This window comes from Dendrobates tinctorius, unplaced genomic scaffold (assembly GCF_039654945.1).
Source record: "Dendrobates tinctorius isolate UK_male_01 unplaced genomic scaffold, ASM3965494v1 ptg000320l, whole genome shotgun sequence".
NCBI lineage: Eukaryota > Metazoa > Chordata > Amphibia > Anura > Dendrobatidae > Dendrobates > Dendrobates tinctorius.
The window spans coordinates 654,876-673,314 of record NW_027361987.1 but is presented as its reverse complement, the minus strand read 5'-3'; the positions used below and the strand labels follow the sequence as shown (position 1 = coordinate 673,314).

General features: G+C 45.2%; 1 protein-coding gene across 1 annotated transcript in view; it reads left to right on the top strand.

Moving 5' to 3' along the window:
- LOC141073942 (uncharacterized) overlaps window positions 1-18,439 on the top strand; it is a 202,581-nt gene that overhangs the window by 262 nt on the left and 183,880 nt on the right. The window contains 3 exon segments of the mRNA XM_073561473.1: window positions 13-192; window positions 275-398; window positions 482-579. Of these exon segments, the coding sequence (XP_073417574.1) occupies window positions 13-192; window positions 275-398; window positions 482-579 (402 nt within the window).

Below are 18,439 nucleotides of genomic sequence, written 5' to 3'. Positions count from 1 at the left end.
CTCCAACACCAGGATTACACAGTGGTGAAGAAGACCTCTAGTGATCGCTGTCAGGACCCTGTGTCTGAGGGATGGGGAAGACCCCTGAGCCCAATCACGGGGCCTCCACCTCACCCCCTGATCCATGAGGACATCAATGACCAGAAGATCCTAGAACTCACCTACAAGATGATTGAGCTGCTGACTGGAGAGGTGACACTGCTGGGAATGCTGGGACATTATACAGTAACACTATGAAGGGATCGGGGGATGACGGTATCATTGTGTGTGTCAGGTTCCTATAAGGTGTCAGGATGTCGCTGTCTATTTCTCCATGGAGGAGTGGGAGTATTTAGAAGGACACAGAGTACTGTACGAGAACGTCATAATGGAGGTTCCCCAGCCCCTCACATCTCCAGGTAATAGACAGGACTAAATACACACGGCCTATAATTATCTGTATGTAGAGAATGAATTCAGTCCCTGTATGTGTTTCCTCCAGATCTATCCAGTAAGAGGACAACACCAGAGAGATGTCCCCGTCCTCTTCTTCCACAGGACTGTAACCAAGAGGATCCCAGTGCTCCTCAGGATCATCAGGTAGATGGAGAGAAGGTGTCAGGAGATCTCCCCTATGATGTGTAGATGGCTGTGAAGGTCTTGTGCTCAGTCTTGTTTTATCCACCAGTATTATATGTTTTATACTTGTGTAATGAGAACGGTGGAGATGGCAGGATTAGAGCTGGTCATAGATGGGACTTCTTCATCTGTCGGTGACTTTTACAATATTTGTTTCAGGTTGAAGATCTGACTCATATTAATACTACAGAGACATATGTGAGGGGTGATGAGTGGTGTAAAGAGGAGATTCCCACATATGACTACCCAGGTGAGTAATAACCACTGAATGCAGAGACGTCACAGATTCCTCTCAGTCACCGGCTATGGCTGCTTTATCGGTGGTGTAGTTGGGTGTTGTGAGTTCATTTTCCCCTTCACCACTGAGGCCCGATGAACTCCCTCTTCTGGTGAAGGAAGGTAGTGAGGCTGATTACCAAGCACCTGAGCAGGTAGATGATGACTGGGTGACAGGAATTGCTGACTGGATATAAGGTAGCCGACGCCCTTCTGCCTTGCTGTGATTTCTCTGAGGGATTCTAGGAGACCAGTCTGATTCCTGCTCCTCAAAAGCTAAGTTTACTGCTCTGCTTTTTGCATTTGTGTTTTGTTTTTGTTTTGCCTTGTTTTTCTGGATTTCTGCCATTCCCTGCTGGGGTGAGCTGAATTCCTTTTTGTCTTTTTGCTCTGTCTTCAGAAAATACCTGAGTACTGATATAGTCTTTTTGAAGCCTAGCGTCTTCAGGGCTTTTTTCCCTATCAGTCTGTTGGCTCTTGTTTTGATAGGGTTTTTGTGGATTGCAGACAGCAGCTTTTCTATCCTGTCCTGTTTAGTTAGCTTGGGCCCCATCATTTGCTCAGTCTATCTTTCTATCTGTGTTAGTGTTTTTTCATGTTGCTTCACCATCATTATATGTTGGGGGCTGCCTATTGCTTTGGGGTCTGCTCTGGGGCAGTTTAGATTTCCCTTTCTGTCTTTAGGCTATTTAGTTCTCCGGCTGTGATCGAGGGGTCTAGGGCACCGTAGGAACCCCCCACGGCTACTGCTAGTTGTTGTTGATAGGTTCAGGGGTCTGCAATCCGATAGCTGCCAACTTCTCTGGGTTTCTGGACTTAGCTAGTATTTCTGTTTTTGCCTCCTACGGTGACTCATTCATAACAGTCGGGCCATATTACCATGATCACCATTTTGCCTCTAGACCACAACATTCTCCTCCACCCAAAACTGTTCAAATGACTTTGCGTATTGAAAGATTGAAAGCCCTTTTCTATAGAACTTACGACCTGGAGGATCCACCTACCTCCTGGGATTAGTGTGAGGTTGATCCCTTAAAGCGAGATCTATATGATTGCTTGTACCTGACCCAATATAGGCCGAGAGCACGCTTAAAGAGTCACACTGAGCACAGAGTTAGATGTCTACTCCTTTCTCAGTAAAGGCTTGCACACAACTAAAGTTTATTCTCAAGACAAATAGGCAGGAAATGGGTGTCACACAATCTTCTGAGTAGCCAGTGTCAGTCTATGATAGGTCCATTTCAGCTTCACTTCCATATATGGTATCCAGTATCTCAGCTTCTGCATTCCAAGGATTCCTTGCAGGGTGTTGTCTGAAGACACAGACGCCATCTTGGTACACCATATCTGAACTGACTTATATAAGGTTTAATAATTGATTTCATTAGCCATTCTCTCCTTCACATTAGGAGACGCTGACCGTTACCTGCCCAGATCTGTAACTATAAAGCCAAATGACAGCGTACGTAGAATGTGCTGACAAGATAGAAAATCACTTGAAGAAAAATCTTATGCTGGGCCTGTAAGAGAAAGCGGAGGGTAATGATGCTGTTGGCTTCCTAGATCCCTGAGATCTTATCGGATGAATCTTCTCTCCCTTCTGTGCTGCTGAATGTCTCATGGTCCCCACAAGACCAGGTCCAGTCTTTCTGGCCAAACTTCCCTTTTATGATGGACAACAGTAAATGTGCAGTGAGGCCAAGTGTGAATTTCTGTCCAATAACAGCAGAGTTTCCCTTTATCCTGACTTTCCAATTTGTATTAAAACCAACTAACTTCAAGGAGGATTGTGATAATCTCCAGGACAAACATTCCACCTGTGCCATGATAGATCTCTAAAGCCCCCGTTACACACTGCGATAGCGCTAGCAATATCGCTGTAAAGTCACCGATTTTGTGACGTTACAGCGATATTACTAGCGATATCGCTGCATGTGATGCTTACCTCCAACCAGCTCCCCCGCTGGTTATCGCTGATCGCGCGAGAAGCTGCTGGACCATTCCTCGTCGGTCACTTCCTGCGGCGCTTCCTGTGGTGCCGAAGAGCGACGCGTGGAGCCGGGCGGGAGGACGCAGGATCGCCGCGTCTGACAGGTAAGTAGCGATCCCCGTCCCCAGCGATGTTGCTGGTGAGATCTGCCTGAGTGGCAGCTCACTAGCGACCACCTAGCGATTCACCAGCGATCCTGACCGCGTCATATCGCTGGTCGGGATCGCTGGTGAGTCGCTAGGTGTAACTGTACCCTAAGCTGTGCGTGGCTGAGGGCTGTAATATACATTTATTCCCGCCTGCAGGAGATGTGTTGGCTCCAGCCCTGGTGTCATGGAGTCACTCCACGTCATACATTACATTGTTTCTGATCCTAAGGAATTCAGATTACTGCACAATCTCTCCTGAAATGGGGAGCAATATTATTATCTCTAATCTTCTGGTCAGGAGTCATAGTAGCTCCAATGGTCCACCATAAATGAGGGCAACTCGGGTTTACTGTTGTTTAACCCCTTAACGTCCAAGGATGGACACAGTCCATCATGGCAGGATGTCAGTTCCCGCACCATGGCAGACTGTGTCCGTCCTGCATTTAAACTGTCACTGCATGTAAACACAGACAGCTGACAGGCATGGGCAGAGGTGCGGGGAACCATGCCGTAAGTCCCCGCACCCAGAACGCTGTGATTGGTCAGTCAGTCTGACTGACCAATCACAGCATGATCGGGCAGAAGATGCTGAAATTTCAACATCTACCACCCAGTCAGTGCAGGAGCTCAGCGCTGCCGGTGGCTGAGCTTCCTGCACTAACTGCCAGGAGCGGCATCCGTGTCCACCCCTGGCTGTTAACCCCCTGATTGCTGCGATTGCAGAGTTCAGGGGGGAGGCAGAGGGTCGGGGGCTCCCTCTGCCTTCAGGTCGGCAGCCCCGCGATGTAATCGCAGGGCCCGATCTCTGCCGTGATGACTCACAGCATGGTCTCAGAAGCTTTCTCCATTGGTATAATACATTGCAATGCTGGAGCAGTACAATGTATTATACCTGCAACCAAATAAAAAAAAAAGTGAAAGTCCCATAAAGGGACGAGGCAAAAAATTTTTCAAAAAAAAAAAAATAAAATAATTAAAAAAAAATCCCCTGATACATAAATCAGAATAGAAAGCGATCAAAAAACGTCATGTGCCCGAAAATGGTACCAATAAAAACGTCGCCCCGCAAAAAGCAAGCCCTCACATAACTCTGTGGGCCAAAATATGGGAAAATTATAACCCTCGAAATACAGTGATGCAAAAACTTCTTACAAAAAAAGCGTCTTTTAGTGTGACAGAAGTTAAACATGAAAAAGGATATAAATCTGGTATCGCTGTAATCGCACCGACCCGAGGAATAAAGTCGCCATATCACTAATACCGCATGAGGAACGGCGTGAAAATACAGCCAATTCTTCACCATTTGTGGATTTGTTCATTCTGCCTCCCAAAGATCGCAGTAAGGCGATCACAGTGGTTTACCCCACATATGGAGTATCAGCGTACTCAGGACTAATTGCACAATAACTTTTGGGATTCTATTTCCCCTGTTACCCTTGGGAAAAGAAAAATTTAGGGGCAAAAAGATCATTTTTGTGTTAAAAAAAATATGATTTTTAATTTTACGTTATAAACTTCTGTGAAGCCCTTGGGGGTTCAAAGTGCTCACCAGTGTCACCACACATCTAGATAAGCTCTTTGGGGGTCTAGTTTCCAAAATGGGGTCACTTGTGGGGGGTTTCCACTGTTTGGGCACATCAGGGGCTTTCCAAACGCAACATGGCGTCCGATCTGAATTCCAGCCAATTTTGCATTGAAAAAGTCAAATGGTGCTCCTTCCCTTCCAAGCTCTGTCATGCGCCCAAACTGGTTTACCCCCACATATCAGGTATCAGCGTACTCAGGACAAATCGCTCAATAACTTTTGGGGTCCTGTTACAGTTAGGAAAATAAAAATTGGGAGTGAAAAGATTTTTTTTGGGAAAAAATATGATTTTTTAATTTTAAGGCTCTTTGTTATAAACTTCTGTGAAGCCCTTGGGGGTTCAAAGTGCTCACCACACATCTAGATAAGTTCTTTGGGGGGTCTAGTTTCCAAAATGGGGTCAATTAAGGGGAGTTTCCACTGTTGAGGTACATCAGGGGCTCTCCACGCGTGACATGGCATCCCCTCTCGATTCCAGCCAATTTGACATTCAAAACCCCAAATGATGCTCCTTCCCTTCTGCCGTGCGCCTAAAGATTGGTCTTCCTCCACACATGGGATATTGATATACTCAGGAGAAATTACACAACACATATTGTGGTTCATTTTCTCTTGATACCCTTGACAAAATAAAAAAAAATTGTGTTTGAATTAAAATCTTTGGGAAAAAGAGTTAAATGTTCATTTTTTCCTTCCACGTTGCTTCAATTATTGTGAAGCACCTGAAGGGTTAATAAATTTTTTGAATGTGGTTTTGAGCACGTTGAGGGGTGCAGATTTTAGAATGGTGTCACTTTTGGGTATTTTCTGCCATATAGACCCCTCAAACTCACTTCAAATTTGAGGTGGCCCCTAAAAAAATGGGTTTGTAAATTTTGTTAGAAAAATGAGAAATCGCTGGTCAACTTTTAACCCTTATAACTTCCTAACAAAAAGAAATTATGTTTCCAAAATTGTGCTGATGTAAAGTAGACATGTGGGAAATGTTATTTATTAACTATTTTGTGTGACATCACTCTCTGATTTAAGGGCATAAAAATGAAATGTTTGGAAATTGCAAAATTTTCAAAATTTTTGACAAATCTCCATTATTTTTAATTTCATAAATAAAAAATTAAGGAAAGAAAGCACCCATAGGGCGATAAAAGTAATTTTTTGGGTGACAATACATGGTTAGTGCACTCACCGTTACAGGTTGTGAACAGTCACAACCCCTTGCAGAATGTGAAAGGAACCAGTGGTCGCTTCAGACTCCCGTAGATACCAATATCACAAAGGAGGAAGAAAAAGACCGAATTTTTCAATGTATCCGCGCTGACCACACAAGGACAGAAAAATTCTTCATAGCTTTATTGTGCTGACGCGTTTCGTGGCAGATCTGCCACTTCCTCAGGGCATTTCCACAGGAAGTGATGTCTTTTTGCATGTAATTGTGATGTCATGAAGATTTTGTTTAAAACTACTGCTGTAACCAGATACTGTAATTCTTTGGCCCTGAGGAAGTGGCAGATCTGCCACGAAACGCGTCAGCACAATACAGCTATGAAGAATTTTTCTGTCCTTGTGTGGTCAGCGTGGATACATTGAAAAAACCCGGTCTTTTTCTTCCTCCTTTGTGACATTTTCATAAATAAACGCATTATATCGAATAAATTTTACCACTAACATGAAGTACAAAATGTCCCGAAAAAAACATTGTCAGAATCAGTGGGATCTGTTGAAGCGTTCCAGAGTTATAGCCACATAAAGTGACAGTGGTCCGATTTCAAAATTAAGGCCTGTCATCAACCTACAAAATGGCTTGGTCCTTAAGGGGTTAATCTTTATTTGTAGTTTTCAGTTAAAGAGATTCTTGTGCTCTGGGGCGGGGCTGTGGACGGGGCTTTATGTGGTGCTCTGATTACATATTCATCTGTATTGGCTTATGACAGGTCGCTGACCCCTCACTGACCTGCCCCCATTATTACATAATGCATATAATAGCATTGATATTATTGTTGATAATTCCTATAATATTGTGGCTATTGTGAGGCTTAGAAAAAAAATTACATCCAGCAAAATGTCACCGGCGGCGTCTGTCCAGTAGCCTCTATCTCTTACTTATAGACGCTACTGAAAGCAAAAAACACAAATATCCTGAACTAAAAGTAAAAAATATACTGCAAATAATACATAAAGGTAATAATAATGAGGGTATTTAGTAAACATAATTTTGATCAAAATAATGTACAAGCCATCCCGCCATGTCACGGCAACCCTTGTGGGACAGTCCCTACTCTAGTATTTAAAACCTTTTCACTTGCCAAGTGACGTGAATGTGAATAAGGGTCGAGCGGCTGAACCACTAGTAACAGCTTAGGCCAGACTGGATGGCTTTCCCAGCTCAGAAAGAGGGCGGTCACACCCATATATGCACTGAATGCACAAATACTGAATACTAGAGTAGGGACTGTCCCACAAGGGTTGCCGTGACGTGGCGGGATGGCTTGTACATTATTTTGATCAAAATTATGTTTACTAAATACCCTTATTATTATTACCTTTATGTATTATTTGCAGTATATTTTTTACTTTTAGTGCAGGATATTTGTGTTTTTTGCTTTTCGTTTTCTCTGGTTAATGGTCATGTGTTAATATGCACTTACATTGTGCATACACATTAACTTACTTTTCTCAGTTCAGATTTGTTTTTTGTTTTTTTATATATGCTACTGTGCAGGTGCCGCCATCGCCGGTGACAATTTGCTGGATGTAATTTTTTTTCTAAGCCTCACTATAGCCACAATATTATAGGCATTATCAACAATAATATCAGTGCTATTATATGCATTATGTAATAATAGGGGCAGGTCAGTGAGGGGTCAGCGACCTGTCATAAGCCAATTTATGGCTTATGCCAAACTACATGTTGACAAACCACAAAGCTTCTGGGAGAATGTCCTATGGACAGATGAGACAAAAATGGAACTTTTTGGCAAGGCACATCAGCTCAGCATGTCAAGTAAAGAACACTGTCCCTACTGTGAAACATGGAGGAGGCACTGTTATGCTCTGGGGCTGCTTTGCTGCGTCTGGCGCAGGGTTTCTAGAATCTGTGCAGGGTGCAATGAAATCTGAAGACTCTCAAGGGATTCTAGAGAGAAATGTGCTGCCCAGTGTCAGAAAGCTTGGTCTCAGTCGCAGGTCATGGGTCTTGTAACAGGATAAAGACAAAAAGCACACAGCTAAAAACACCCAAGAATGGATAAGAGGAAAACATTGGACTATTCTGAAGTGGCCTTCTATGAGCCCTGACCTAAATCCTATTGAGCAACTTTGGAAAGAGCTGAAACGTGTCGTCTGGAAAAGGCAACCTTCAAACACCAGACAACTGGAGCAGTTGCTCTTGAGGAGTGGGCCAAAATACCTGTCGAGAGGTGCAGAAGTCTCATTGACAGTTACAGGAATTGTTTGATTGCAGTGATTGCCTCAAAAGGTTGTGCAACAAAATATTAAACATTTCGCGCCAGAGCCTGTTTTTGCCTTCGTGACCGGTCCAATTTTTTCAATTCTGACCAGTGTCACTTTATGAGATCATAACTCTAAAAGGTTTCAACGTATCTTGGTGATTCTGAGATTGTTTTGGAAACAGAATTTTTTTTGGTAGGAAGATATAAGGGTTAAAAGTTGACCAGCGATTTCTCATTTTTACAAAATTCACAAAGCCATTTTTTATGGACCACTTCACATTTGAAGTGAATTTGAGGGGTCAATATGACAGAAAATACCCAAAAGTGACACCATTCTAAAAGTTGCACCCCTCAAGGTGCTCAAAACCACATTCAAAAAGTTTATTAACCCTTCAGGTGTTTCACAGGAATGAATGGAATGTGGAAGGAAAAAAATAAACATTTACTTTTTCCTGTCTCCCATGACGGCACACATGAGAGTGGGGATCCGCCCAGTCAGGACAGGAACCCTACTGAAGATAAAAGGGCGGTACCTCTCCCTCGCTTCAGTTGGGTTTCCTGTCCTGACAGGGACCCGTGTACTGAAGGAACACGTACCTGCCCCTCTCTTGTGCCGGCGTGGAAGAACAGGCAGGGTCCTGGGCGCCATGCGTTGGGGGAGGGAAGCGCCGTCCGCGGGTCCCCAGGGGGCTCAGCATCCGAGCGGGTGCAGAAGCAGCACGGCCTGGGGTCCTGGGGCTCTGCCGTGGCTGCCGCGCCGACCCTCTCCCCCTCTGCCGCATCCAGGAGCGTCAGGGAACGGCCACTTCCGGGTCGCGCTCCCCTGACGTCACACGCAGGGCACGCTGGGAGGGGGCGTGCCTGCGTGACGTCGGGAGGCGGCGCCGGCAATCCAAGATGGCGGCGCCCATAGAAAATAACGCCGGCCGGCGAAAGGAGATCCCAGCGGCATGGCGGGGGGGAGGGGCTGTGCGATAACCGTAGGAGGCGGAGAGTGCAGTGGATCCCCCTTACAAAAGGGGGATGACCACAGAAGACGCACTCATGCCCAAGGCTTCATGATGGAAGTGGGGCAAGACGAGCAGCGTCAGCAGCAGCAAGACCTCTCGCCAGATGCCAGGCCGAGCCGCCAACATACCAGGAGCAGTCGCTCAAGTGGTGGGAGCGGCAGTCATAAACGCAATCGGCATGACTCAGACGTCCAGGAGAAACGTCACGAGTGCATGTGAGGAGCCTCCGAGATCGGTACCCCTAATTGACAGCGGTGGTGAGTGATCTACGTGAATGTCACCCTTATGGTAACGGGGTTCCATTTTCTCTGTTTGATCACTAGGGGTCGAGGAAGGCCAGCAGCAAAACCAAAAATAGAGAATGCGCCCTATGTAAACACCCGCTGGCAGATTAGTGGCAGAAAGACCTCTGCACTGACTGTATAAATAAAACTATACAGGAGGAGACCCCTGATTTGGTGACTAGCCTTAAACAGTTAATTCAACAGGAGGTGAAAGGTTCCTTAAAGGCAGCCCTTAAAAAGAAAGATAAAAGAAATCGTAGAAGAAGCTCCGATTCAGAGGCCTCGCCAAGGCAGAAGGGGCGGGATAGATCCTTGTCCCCCTCCACCTCCTCTTCCTCTACTCAGTCCTCAGAATCCTCCTCGGACAGCGATATAGGCGGCCGTCCATGTTTCCCAACAGAGGATGTGGAAAAACTGGTCAGAGCGATTAGGGCTACTACTTTAAAAAGGAAAAAGCTCCCAAATCATTAGAGGATGTAATGTTTGGAGGACTGGAGGAAAAACGAAAACGTACCTTCCCTGTAAATGATAAAATAAAAGCACTAATTGACAGGGAATGGAAAAAAACGGAGAGGTCAGGGGGCTTACCTTCCGCATCAAAGAGGAGGTACCCTTTTGAGCAGAAGGATTCAGAAGCCTGGGAAAAAGTCCCAAAAATTGATGGGGCCATAGCCAGATCCTCAAAAAAGGTATCCCTACCATTAGAGGACTCTGGCGTGTTGAAAGACCCGCTTGACAAAAAAGCAGACGGTTTCCTGAAGCACATCTGGGAAGCTTCAGCAGGTGGATTGAAACCAGTGATAGCTGGTACCTGTACCGCTCGTGCCCTCATAGTCTGGCTGCAACAAATAGAGGACCAGATCAAGGATAGAGTTCCTAGGTACGAAATTCTGTCTAATTTGACACTGGTGCACGGAGCAGCGGCTTTCCTAGCAGATTCCTCTGCAGACTCCGCAAGATTGACAGCTAGAGCAGCAAGCCTGTCAAACGCGGCAAGACGAGCCATGTGGCTTAAAGGGTGTCCGGGAGATTTGCCATCAAAGCATAGGTTATGTTCCATTCCATGCAATGGCCAATTCCTCTTTGGGAAAAAACTAGAAGAGATTTTGGAACATGCGGGGGATAGGAAGAAAAGCTTTCCCCGATTTCCGGGAGAACCTAAAAAGCAGCCCTTTCGGAGGAGGAGATTTAACAGGGGTCGTCCCCCGGGAGATAGAAAAAGCTGGGACTTTAAAGAAAGAAGAGGATCAGGCTATATGTTTAAAGGGCCCTCCACTTCCTCCAAAAAAATCTACCCAATGACGTTGGGCCGGAGGTAGGGAGAAGGCTTTCTCTCTTTCCGCCTGGGCAAATATCTCCCCCAGTACATGGGTCCTAAATATAATCAAGGATGGCTTAAAAATAAATTTCATCCGTCCGCCCAGGCATACCTTCATAATGACACCCAGAAGGAAAGCCCAAGAGCAACAACTGGCCCTGGAGACGGAAGTCTTGGGACTAGTGAAAAAACAAGTCCTACAGGAAGTCCCAGTGCAAGAAGAAGGAAGGGGGTTCTACTCCCCCCTCTTCTTAATACAAAAACCAGGCGGCTCTTGGAGAACCATTGTCAACCTGAGGAGACTCAATCAGTGGGTAGATAATTGCTCCTTCAAAATGGAGTCAATCAACACGGCCACAAAGATCCCGTTCCAGCATTGCCTCATGGCAGTGATAGACTTAAAAGATGCCTACTATGACATCCCAATTCTTCGGGAGTATCAAAAATATTTGAGAGTAGTGCTCTATGTCCAGGGGCAGGTGAAGCACTACCAGTATGCAGCCCTTCCATTTGGCCTGTCTACAGCCCCCAGAGTATTCACTAAAGTAATGGCCGAAGTAATGTCTTTTCTGCCTTCCAGGGACATAGTGATCGTCCCATACCTAGACAACTTTCTGGTAATAGGGAGGTCGGAGTCCCACTGCACACATCAAGTGAAGGAAGTGATAGCAATTCTAGTAGGATTAGGATGGATAGTAAACATCCCCAAGTCAAGGATAACCCCAGTAAAAGAGCAATCCTTCCTAGGGTTGATATTGGACTCCGAGCAACAACGCTGCCTCCTACCAGAGAGCAAAGTGACCAAGATAAAGGGCCTAGTTCGCACAGTAATATAAAGGCCAAATATGACACTGAGGAACGCAATGTCCCTTTTAGGCTCGTTGACATCATGCATACCCGCAGTAGCATGGGCGCAGTACCACTTAAGGCAACTACAGTGGGAAGTTCTGTCAGCACAGAAACAATTAAAAGGGCATTTAGAAGGCAAACTATGTCACTCAGTGGCTGTAAGAGATTCCCTGCTCTGGTGGACTGTAGAAAAGAATCTAACAGCCGGTGTCCCGTGGCAAAAACCAGTCGAGGACATCATTACAACAGACGCGAGTGCCACAGGATGGGGAGCACACCTGAGATCCCACTCAATACAGGGGACCTGGTCCTCGCTAGAAAGGGATCATGGTTCAAATGTAAAAGAACTATGGGCAGTGGAAAAAGCCGTGAAACATTCCCTTCCCTTACTTCGGGGCCGCCACACCCGGGTCATGACGGACAATCAAGCAGTAGTAGCCTACATCAATCACCAGGGGGAATGAGATCTCGGGGCCTCATGCAAATATCAGATCTACTCTTCCAGCTAGCAGAACAACATCTGTTATCCATCACAGCACTGCACATAAAGGGGGCGGAAAATATACAGGCAGACTTCCTGAGTCGCAGGCACCTAAGACAAGGGGAATGGTCCCTAAACCCCCAAGTCTTCCAACAAATAGTTCAGGCCTGGGGCAAACCAGAAATAGACCTGTTCGCTACCGCACACAACCGGAAGGTCAGGAAGTTCTCACTAAACCCAAGGGAAAACCCCTTTGCAGTAGATGCCCTACAAATACCCTGGAAGTTCATCCTGGCCTATGCATTTCCCCCGATAACAATGATCCCAGTAGGGGTCAGGAAAATCGGGGAGGATCGAGCGAGAATAATTCTTATAGCTCCGTTTTGGCCGAGAAGGCCTTGGTTCTCCCTTCTGAGGCTCATGTCAGTGACAGACCCATGGATACTACCGGAGATTCCAGACCTGCTCTCCCAGGGACCAGTGGTCCACTCTCAGGTGAAGGGCTTCCATCTAGCAGCCTGGAATTTGAGAGGGTGCTACTGAGTCGCCAGGGATTCTCTCCAGGGTTAGTCTCCACCCTGTTTAAAGTAGGAAACCTATAACATCCCAAATCTACGGTAGAACGTGGAAAAAGTTCCTAGACTTCCTGGGGAACCCTTGGGGATGTAGCGCCAGTGGGACCTATCCTAGAGTTCTTACAGTCGGGGCTATAACTGGGGTTAGCCACTAACACACCCAAAGTTCAAGTCTCAGCTTTGGGGGCCCTATATAACTGCAACTTAGCAGCCAATAGGTGGGTGTCCCGATTCATAAAGTCCTGTGGCAGGTCAAGGCCGGTCATTATCCCAAAGATACCACCCTGGGACCTCAACCTAGTCTTAGAGGACTTAACCAAAGACCCCTTTGAACCACTACTAGAACTGTCACCAAAGCTACTTACACTTAAAACTGTCTTACTGGTAGCCTTAACATCAGCCCGAAGATTCAGCGACCTTCAAGCTCTGTCTATATGTCCTCCATATACACAGATCTTGGAGGACCGAGTGGTTCTAAGACCAGACCCGGCCTATCTCCCCAAGGTAGTCCAAAAGTTTCATAGGACTCAGGAGATCTCCTTGCCAGCATTCTGTAACAATCCTAGAAACCCTGGGGAGCAAAAGTTCCATACATTAGATGTAAGAAGAGCCATATTACAATATATGTCAGTAACTAGTCAGTGGAGGAAAGATCAGTCCCTTTCTGTAGCCTTTCAGGGTAGTAGAAAAGGGCACGGGGTAGCTAAGAGTACCATTGCCAGATGGATCAGGGAGGCCATTATGTTATCCTACTCCGCAAGTGGCGCTCCGGTTCCAGAAGGCATCAGGGCTCACTCCACCAGAGCCGTGGCTACCTCCTGGGCAGAGAAGGCTGAGGTATCAATTGAACAAATTTGTAAAGCCGCTACTTGGTCCTCACCTTCCACCTTTTTTAAGCACTACCGACTTGATCTGTCTTCCTCTACTGACCTAACCTTTGGTAGAAGGGTACTGCAAGCGGTGGTCCCTCCCTAAGGTGTCTTATTCTACAAAAGTCTCATGTGTGCCGTCATGGGAGACAGGAAAACACCAAGGTTACTTACCGGTAGCCGGTTTTTCCAGAGCCCATGACGGCACCTGTATATTCCCCCCTTTTCACTCCTTTGGTGTGCACTATAGTTTGGGTGTTTTTTTAGTTAGATATAATGTGGTGATAGTTTTACCATGCGTACTAACCCGGGGGGCCTCTCATGCTCTGTAAACCAACTGAAGCGAGGGAGAGGTACCGCCCTTTTATCTTCAGTAGGGTTCCTGTCCTGACTGGGCGGATCCCCTCTCTCATGTGTGCCGTCATGGGCTCCGGAAAAACCGGTAAGTAACCTTGGTGTTTCTTTCACAAAAATTTTCATTTAGACCTAATTTTTTTTACTTTCGCTAGGGTAACAGGAGAAAATGGACTATACATTTTGTTTTGCAATTTCTCCTGAGCATGCCGATACCCCATATGTGGGGAAAACTACTGTTAGGGTGCATGGCAGGGCTCGGAAGGGAAGGCGCGCCATTTGATTTTTTGAATGTAAAATATGCTGTAATAATTAGCAGATGCAATGTTGCGTTTGGAGAGCCCCTGATGTGCCTAAACAGTGGAAACCCCCAATAAGTGACCACATTTTGGAGACTAGACCCCCAACTTATCTAGATGTGTAGTGGGCTTTTTGAACCCCCAAGTGCTTCACAGAAGTTAATTACGTAGAAACATGAAAACAAAAAATCATATTTTTTCCCCCCCCCAAAAAAAAAAGATCTTTTCGCCCTCCATTTTTTTTTTCCAAAGGGTAACAGGAGAAATTGGACTCCAAAAGTTGTTGTGCAATTTGTCCTGAGTATTCTGACACCCCATATGTGGGGGTAAACCACTGTTTATGCGCATGGCAGAGCTCGGAAGAGAAGGAGCGCTATATTGAAGTGCAGATTTTGCTGGAATGCTGGAATTGTTTGTGGGTGACATGTTACATTGTCAGAGCCCCTGAGGTGCCAGAACAGCATAAGCCCCCAAAAGTGACTGCATTTTACCAAATACTTCCCTGAACGAACTCTAGTGTAGTGAGCATACTGACACCACTGCTATTCCATAGAAAATTATACCATTGGGCAGTGAAGAAAAAACAATTATATTTTTACCACTAAAATGTTTTATCTCCAGATTTTACATTGGAAAATAGGTAGATAGGTAAATGGTCACTACACCCATAGATGAATTCGCAGAGGGGTGTCATTTCCAAAATTGGGGTCACTTCAGGAGGGATTCTGCTGTTATGGCACTTTGGAGAGCTGCTAAGTGCCAGAACAACAGAATCCTCCCTCAAGTGACCCCATTTTCGTAATGACACCACTCTGTGAATTCGTCTATGGATATAGTGACCATTTTCACTACATGGATGATTTCCAGAAACTCGTAGTGGAAGTTTCAAGCAAAAATTGCAAAAATGTCATTGTAGTGCCCAATATATTGTGCCCAGCTTGTGTCTCTGGAGACCTCCCCCCACCTACCCCCAGAAATTGTTAAGTCAGCTCTACTCAAATGTGTCTGTCACTAAACAATCCAAATGCTTGAATGTCAAAACAGTTGAAAAACGTGGTTCTGTGTGGCAGATTGTAAAGCCGTCATGGAGGCATAAGGCTGGCAGTGATGGGCATTGTGGGTAATAATAGCGGGTATCATGCCTCATTCCTCTCTAGGAACATACACGACATCTTCTCTGGGGGTTCTTTCTGGTTTCAGTTACTGGGATGAGTGCAATAAAATGTCGCTCAGTGAGTCTTCTGACATCTTCAGATTCTAAAGGATTGGCGGGGACAAAATTTTCAAAGAAGATTTTCAGTGACCTTTTCCTGATAATCAAGGAAAGTATCTGCATTTCCTGCTTTTTTGTATAAGACAAAAGAATTATACTTGGCCACCTGAAACAACTAAATTACTAACTTTTTATACCAGATATATGATTTTCTTGATAACTGGTGTTACAGAACCACTCAGCACCCAGAATATGTTGTGCAGTTATATGTATATATAATAGGTTCCATGTGAGATGCATGTCCCTAATGTATCAGCAGTGTCCGCCCTCCCCCCACCTTTGTAATTTACACAGTAAATATCCGCAGGCTCCGGCCACCTGCGGCTTTTGTAATGCATGTCTGGCCTGACGCTTGTCTATTGGCCGGCCCTCTGTATCTGTGTGATATATTCTGTGTCCTGTGAGTAAAGTGTTGTCAGACTGGAAATATATGGAGAAGCAGTGATCTTTTATATGCGCCCATGCACTCAGAGGAATTCCAGCCAGCGCCATTCATTCAGACTCCAGCCAAAGCAGAGCGGACCTCTGAAAACACGGGGTGGTACTGAAAGAGGTACTCCAGCTTGGTAGACCCCGTTACACCTGGTATGGCTGTAGAACCTGATCTGCAAGGTCCACACCCCCATATATTTGTTGTAGTCAATGACAGACACAGGTTTTGGAGTAGTGGATCCCTGTTGGTCTGCAGTGGCCCTTGTGGCATCTGTGTGGATCGAGCGCAGGATAAAAATATCTTTTTTATCCTTATACTTAAGGACAAGCAGCTCTCCATTACGTAAAGTCCCTGACTGCCCCTTTCGGAACTTTTTGTTGGCCAATGATTGTGGAAACCCCTGACGGTTTTTGCAAATGGTCCCACAAGCCCCTATGTTATGTTCAACCAGACTTTTAAATAGAGGTATGCTGGTGTAGTAGTTGTCAACATACAGATTGTAGCCTTTTTGTAAAAATGGAGTTATTAGCTCCCAAATGATTTTTCTAGATGTTCCCAGATAAGTAGGGCCTCCTGGTGGGTTTAGTTGGCTCTCTTTCCCCTCATAAATGTGAAAAGCTGATGTGTATCCAGTTGAACTCTCGCACATTTTATAGAGCTTTATTCCGAACCTTGCCCTCTTAGAAGGAATAAATTGCTTGAGGTGCAGTCTTCCTTTGAATTTTACAAGGGACTCATCAATGGAAATGTTTTCTGTTGGGGTGTAGAGCTTTAAGAACAAGAACTTTTCTGTCATGTCTGTGATGATGGGTCTGATTTTGAATAGTCTGTCATGTTCTGGGGCATCTCTGGGCAGGCATTGACTATTGTCATTAAAATGCCAAAATCTCATGAGCATTTCATAACGGGTCCTAGGAAGAACAGCAGAAAACATAGGGGTGGCTTGAACAGGGCGATAGGACCGAATGCTTGCTTTCCCCATAGGGAATGTAAGTTCTAAAAAATTTTTCATTTCTAGGATATTAGTTGGTTCCATAAATTTGACCTAGCATAATAAGATCGTGGATTCTGGCTGATGAATTGCTTATTTCTGAGTCATCACTGTCGCTGCTACTAAAGCCCTCGAAATCCACATCACCATCTGACACTGCACTTTCTTCGCTGTCAGAACATAAAAGTGCATAAGCCTCCTCTGCACTATAATACTGACGGGCCATTTTATTCCTTTTTATTTTTTTTCCGGAAAAAGAAAACTGTGTAGTGACTGACTGACGTGACCAAATTATTGGGGAGACAATTGAGAAAAGCCTAATTCTTTAGCCTAACCCTAACTTTAGAATAAACCCTAACTTTAGCTTAACAGTAACCCTAACTTCAGCCTAACAGTAACCCTAACAGCAACCCTAACTTTAGCCTAACAGTAACCCTAACCCTAACAGTAACCCTAACTTTAGCCTAACAGTAACCCTAACAGCAACCCTAACTTTAGCCCCTACATTAACCCTAACAGTAACCCTAACTTTAACCCCAACCCTAACCCTAATAGTAACCCTTACTTTAGCCTAACAGTAACTCTAACTTTAGCCTAGCAGTAACTAACTTTAGCCCCTACACTGACCCTAACTATAGCACTAACCCTAACCAGCCTTACCTGTCAGCAGCAATTGTAACACTGTTTCTCCTCTAATCTCTCTCTGACAGGAGATCTGAGGAGAAACAGCGGTTTTATGAGGCAGATCACCCGGGAAAGTTCACTGCTACAACAAACTTTCCTAGTGACTTGTCTCATTGGCTGGTGTGACGCTGACGTCATCAGGTCCTGAAGCAATCAGGTCTCAATGAGGTCGGGGGTCACAGGAAGCATTGTGCGGCGGAATCCCCTCGTTACAAGGTACGTTGGGGTCCTGATGAGCACAAAACCACTGACCATAGACAAACGTCGGCATTGCACAAAGCCCTGCTAGCGCCGACGTTTATCTACCGTTGGCAGTCATGAAGCGGTTAAGTTAAGGGTACCATAATTTCTGTCCAGGCCTATTTCATGAGGTTTATATTTTTTTAATTCTGTGGAAGCCTGGTTGGAAAGCAATGTCTGACTTTCATTTCTTCATTTTCATAGATTTTTTATTTATTATTACATTCATCAGATTCAAGTTATTTCTGTGACCATTGTGGGTTTTTCTGTCCTTAAACGAGGGGTACCAACAATTTAGACCACATGTGTAGGAGGAGTGAATATTTTGACTCCACATTCACTTTCCAGAAATTAACACGCAGTGGATGTTGGAGAGTGAAAATTACACATCTGCCATTTTATTACCCAGCACATAGTGCCCAGATTGTGCTCCAGGAGACACCGCAAATTAAGTGGGTTCTTCTCTCTATAATATTGCTAAATACAGGGATCCTAAATGTTGTTTGCGCACACTGCAAGACTCCGAAGTGAGAGCGGATTTTGCTGGATTGGTTTATAGAAACCTTGTTGCTTTTCAACAGCCTTTGAGCCACTAATAGTGTGGGAACCTCTGTTTTTCCATTGACAGATGATGGACCTGAGTGGGGGCTTGTTTTTTGTGAGATGAGAATTGGTATTATTTTCGCCTACATAACATTGATTGGTTTCTTTT